We start from the raw sequence: 4,387 nt of genomic DNA, 5'->3' as shown, positions 1-4,387 counted from the left end.
ATTTACTAATCTTAGTTCATGTTAATTTCAACATTTACTAATGCGTTATTAAAATCAACAGTTGTGCTTGTTAAGTTAATGCACTCTGAATTAACATGAACTAACAGTGGATAACGGTATTCTCATTAACTAACATTAAGAAAGATGAATAAATACTGTAATAAATGTATTGTTCATTGTTCGTTCATGATAGTTAATACACACACGAAAGGAACCTTATTGAAAAGTGTTACCTTAATATTAAATATCAATATATTATTTTTATTCACTTCTATTTAACAGAATCAGATATAAGTTGTTGTTGTTGTTTTTTTTAACTAATTATCCAAATAATGTATAGTCCTACAAAGCTATTATTATCAGAGCATATGAGCAGAGCATAGCATAGAAGTGCATAGCGTCACTGAATGTAGCATTATTTTGCCAGCGTTGCCCAGTAACGTTACAGCTCAACTAGCCTACACCATGTTACAGCACAGTACAGGAAAATATCGCGATACTATGCTGTATCGATTTTTTCCCCCACCCCTAAGGCATATAGACAAAAAGCGGTCTACATTAAAAATCCTCTTTCACGTGCGAATGAAAAACACTTTGCAGACCTTTTTTCTTTTAAACTGGACCAGCTACAACCATGCGAAGAATAGCAGAAAAGGACAACTGATCTTTTCTAAAGCTCTCATTATAGAGCAATACATTGAAGTGCACTGAGACGGGTCTCCACGGATACGAATTGAATAAGAATTTCAACTTTTATTTTTGTTTGCTTTAAACTCGTTAAATATTCACTCGGCTGGCAGCAAAGACAGAGAGGATGGCAACAGTGCTCTTTTCCTGTTTACCTGAAAGGGTTTTTGTGCAAGTTTGAGTGGACAAATTGGATGAACTTAAATATTTGGTTGGGCGAGGACTTAGAGTTGTAAATTTGAAGCCATCATGGTTTATAACGTCTTATGTTATACAAAAAAATGCACTGGAGTAGATAATGACATGCATGGAGTCAGTCTAAGTGTGTGTGTGTGCAGGGGCGTAGCCATAATTTCAGAAGTGAGGGGGACAGAAATGGTATATATAGGAGATGACTTGACAAACCATATATTGTCGCAATCGTATGTTTAATGTCTTCATGTTTCCAAACGTTTCTGTTTTTCTGAAAACAACTGTTTTCATACAGGATAGCTGGAAGCTTTTGTCCATATTAGGAATTTCCTCATACGACTTTCTGCGCGAGAGCGCCCTCCGGCTTCGAGTTTGAAGGAAACATACACTGCACGGAGTGTTTAGCGCTCAGTGGTGTTCATCTCGCTTTATTCTGGGTCCGAATAAAACATCAGATCATGCACAGACTATCCTGTCTCTTTGAATTGAAATCTATATTTATTCACACAGGCTCTTGAAAACCTCTATGCGAACACACTTGCCCCGAAAAAGTGCGGGGGACGAATTTACATGATATTAAAAGTGGTGGGGTGACACGTCCCCCGCGTCCCCCGCGTAATCTACGCCCCTGTGTGTGTGTGTGTGTGTGTGTGTGTGAGTGTGTGAGAAACATCTTTTTGTACGTTTTATTCAAACACTGATTCTGAAAGGCCTTGTCCTAATCCTAAAGCGCCAATCAACCTCTAAAAAGCACATGTACTGCTTCACAGGAGACCTCAGACAGATAAAGGATAATTCTGTGAGTGTGAAAAACAGCGGACAAAAAGCAAATCTCCAAGTAACCCTTGGAAAGTCATGGTGTACAATTCATAACACCACCCCGGTGTCTCCCATACATGCGTACAAAGCAACAGCATGTAGTGAACGTGTGAACCACATGCTGTGGCAGGGACTTGATCCCATGACCACTTACTCCTGTAACAAATGCAAACAGCACATGGCCTAGTATTTATTCAAACAATAAGCTTCACTCGATATCGATACGTACCCTGGAAGGAAGAGGCATGGCCCAGGATGAGATATTTGAGTTCAAAGCTATAGGAGAGAATGTTCTGGAGTGTGTCTCTCTGGGCAGCAGCGTAGTAGCTCTCCTCCATCTTGCGGGTGCAGCATGTGGGACCCTGGTGTTTGCAGATGAGAAGATCTGCATCTATGGAGGATTGATCATAGAAGGTGATTCAATTCTAGGGGCATTTTTGACTACTTGAAACCTTAACTGTCTGTCTTTAATCACGTCTCGCAATAAAGTTCTGATAATGGATTTCATTGGAACAATTTTTTTGGTTTGCTTTTTGTTATGTTACCTTTTCCATTTTTGGCATTTCAGGTATGGTTTTGCATTTTGTAATTGTTCAAATATAGCTGAAATTTTGCTGTTTAATGGCAGGTACCATTCAGACAACCATCAAGTGGATTTGGTGTGGATTTTGGATATTATATGTGGCATATATATATATATATATATATATATTGGTGTGTATTTTGGATTTTATATGTGGCATATATATATATATATATATATATATATATATATAAACTATACACATAACTACGAAAAATGATGTGAAAATCTTTTAAGTTTTATTTTTTTAAGTTACAAAGAGAAGGCACAATGTACAATTTCCCTGATTTTAATCGTTTTTAAAACTTTACTAAAAAGAAAAAGCTCAAATCTATAGATGAACCTAGTGACCTTTCAACACACTTAAAAATTAAGGGGAAAAAACAAAGTGACTCGACAAAAACATTACAGCTACTATATTAAGTTCTTTAAAATAATCATAAGCATTTTGTCTTTGAAATAATCATATGGGTCCAAAATAACAGTGGTTGCAACTTGCATGGCAAGAAGGTGCATGTATAGAGAGCACAGCACATGTGATAAAGACGATATCTGCTCTGTCAGTCACCCTGCCCTATCCTATGTGACCAATTTTACACAGATGGGACCCCATAAGCCATGTATTAGAACAGCTGACTGTGATCACCAGCATTCTGCTGACCTCTCTCACCTCTCAATATGCATGGAGCGATGCCTCGAAACTTGCGTACTAAGAATAAAACTTGTATCCTTGTAAACATAAACAAGAACTTGAGACAAACCGAATTATGCTCAGCTTACAATTTCATAGCAACTCCCAAACATTTTTGAGATGACTTCTATTCAGGAATGCGTTTTTTATTTAACAAGAAATGTGGAACATGAAAAACATTTGACAGCCTATACTACAGTCATGTTCATTTTGTCAACACCACTGACATTTCTGATTTATGCCCTGTCATCAAAATGACTTATTTGACTTTTTTGGTCACACTTTACATTACAGTTGACATAGTACAACATATGCCTAATGTATGTAAACGTTTACAGTGATACTAAATTGATATGCAAATATTTTCTGGATCACTTTTGTTGAACTTCACATGTCACTCACTGCCTGACAGGCTGTAACTCATATAACCTATTTTAAACAAAATGTTCCAATTATTTTATAAGCATTATGGGCCTATGCATGCAGTTATGATGACCTAAAAACTAATTTGCTACATGACAGAACCAATTGAATTAAATGGAAAAGGTGGTTAAAACGGCCAAAAAAGGTTAGTCACATTACCCTATCTTGAAAAACACATTTATATTTTGACGAAAAGGTCACGTGCATTTTTCAAAAACGTCAGTTTGTGTCAACGCGTGCATTTACATTTATTCTTAATTGCAATGTAACGTTTTGCTATTTTTGTATAGTCTCTTCATGTACTTGTTTTGCATTTCCGTAATAATTAAACGGCTTAAATTTAGTTAGCTGTTTAATGTCTAACTTTACGACAGCTTAAACTATTGTGACAACATACTACGTACGCTACGTACTTTTTTCTCTTAGGCAATAATTGTGTAGAGTGAATTAATAAAGAAACAAATAACCTCTGAATAAAAAGACCGTTGTAAATAGTATGGAGAATATGAATGGTCAGCTATCATACACTGCTTCTCACAGTAACCCCCAGTATTTATAAACGAACCTGTTGCTGCGGTCTCCGGAACCAATCTTAATGAACCGACTTGGCGCAGCTGGAAAGCGGTTTTAACCTCATGACAGCTCTGAGCGCTGGCGCAGTGAACTCTCCATATCAACACACTGGAGAGCAGGATCCACAACCAACATACACGCGGTGCTGTCCTGCGGAGCATTGCACCATCTCAGTCCACAGAAAGCCCTCTGAGCCAAAGTATGAGAAAGAGAAAAGCCCCAAAGACAAGTCAAAAGTATTATCCGGAAAAGATGCACATTTAAAGCATCCTAATTAAATATCTAGAGAGAACGTTTTCCAGGCTCTTGGATCGCAGGGGCTTCACATGTTGCGTGATTTGACAGACCTCTCCCTCTCCCTCTCCCTCTCCCTCCCTCTCTCCCTCACCCTCTCTCTCTCTCCCTGTCCCCCTCTCTCT

The 4,387-nt window shown here is 37.8% G+C and overlaps 1 protein-coding gene across 1 annotated transcript in view; it reads right to left on the bottom strand.

Moving 5' to 3' along the window:
• LOC107653614 (glypican-5-like) overlaps positions 1 to 4,356 on the bottom strand; it is a 50,873-nt gene extending 46,517 nt beyond the window's left edge. The window contains exons 1-2 of the mRNA XM_016440366.1: positions 3,961 to 4,356; positions 1,928 to 2,089 (exon numbers count right to left, since the gene is read on the bottom strand). Of these exons, the coding sequence (XP_016295852.1) occupies positions 1,928 to 2,089; positions 3,961 to 4,129 (331 nt within the window). The 5' untranslated portion in view covers positions 4,130 to 4,356. The remainder of the gene's footprint in view (positions 1 to 1,927; positions 2,090 to 3,960) is intronic.
• Between the last annotated feature and the right edge of the window lie 31 nt (positions 4,357 to 4,387).

The sequence above is a fragment of the Sinocyclocheilus anshuiensis genome, unplaced genomic scaffold (genome assembly GCF_001515605.1).
Source record: "Sinocyclocheilus anshuiensis isolate Anshui unplaced genomic scaffold, SAMN03320099.WGS_v1.1 scaffold1079, whole genome shotgun sequence".
Classification (NCBI taxonomy): domain Eukaryota; kingdom Metazoa; phylum Chordata; class Actinopteri; order Cypriniformes; family Cyprinidae; genus Sinocyclocheilus; species Sinocyclocheilus anshuiensis.
This window is presented reverse-complemented; position numbering and strand designations above follow the sequence as displayed.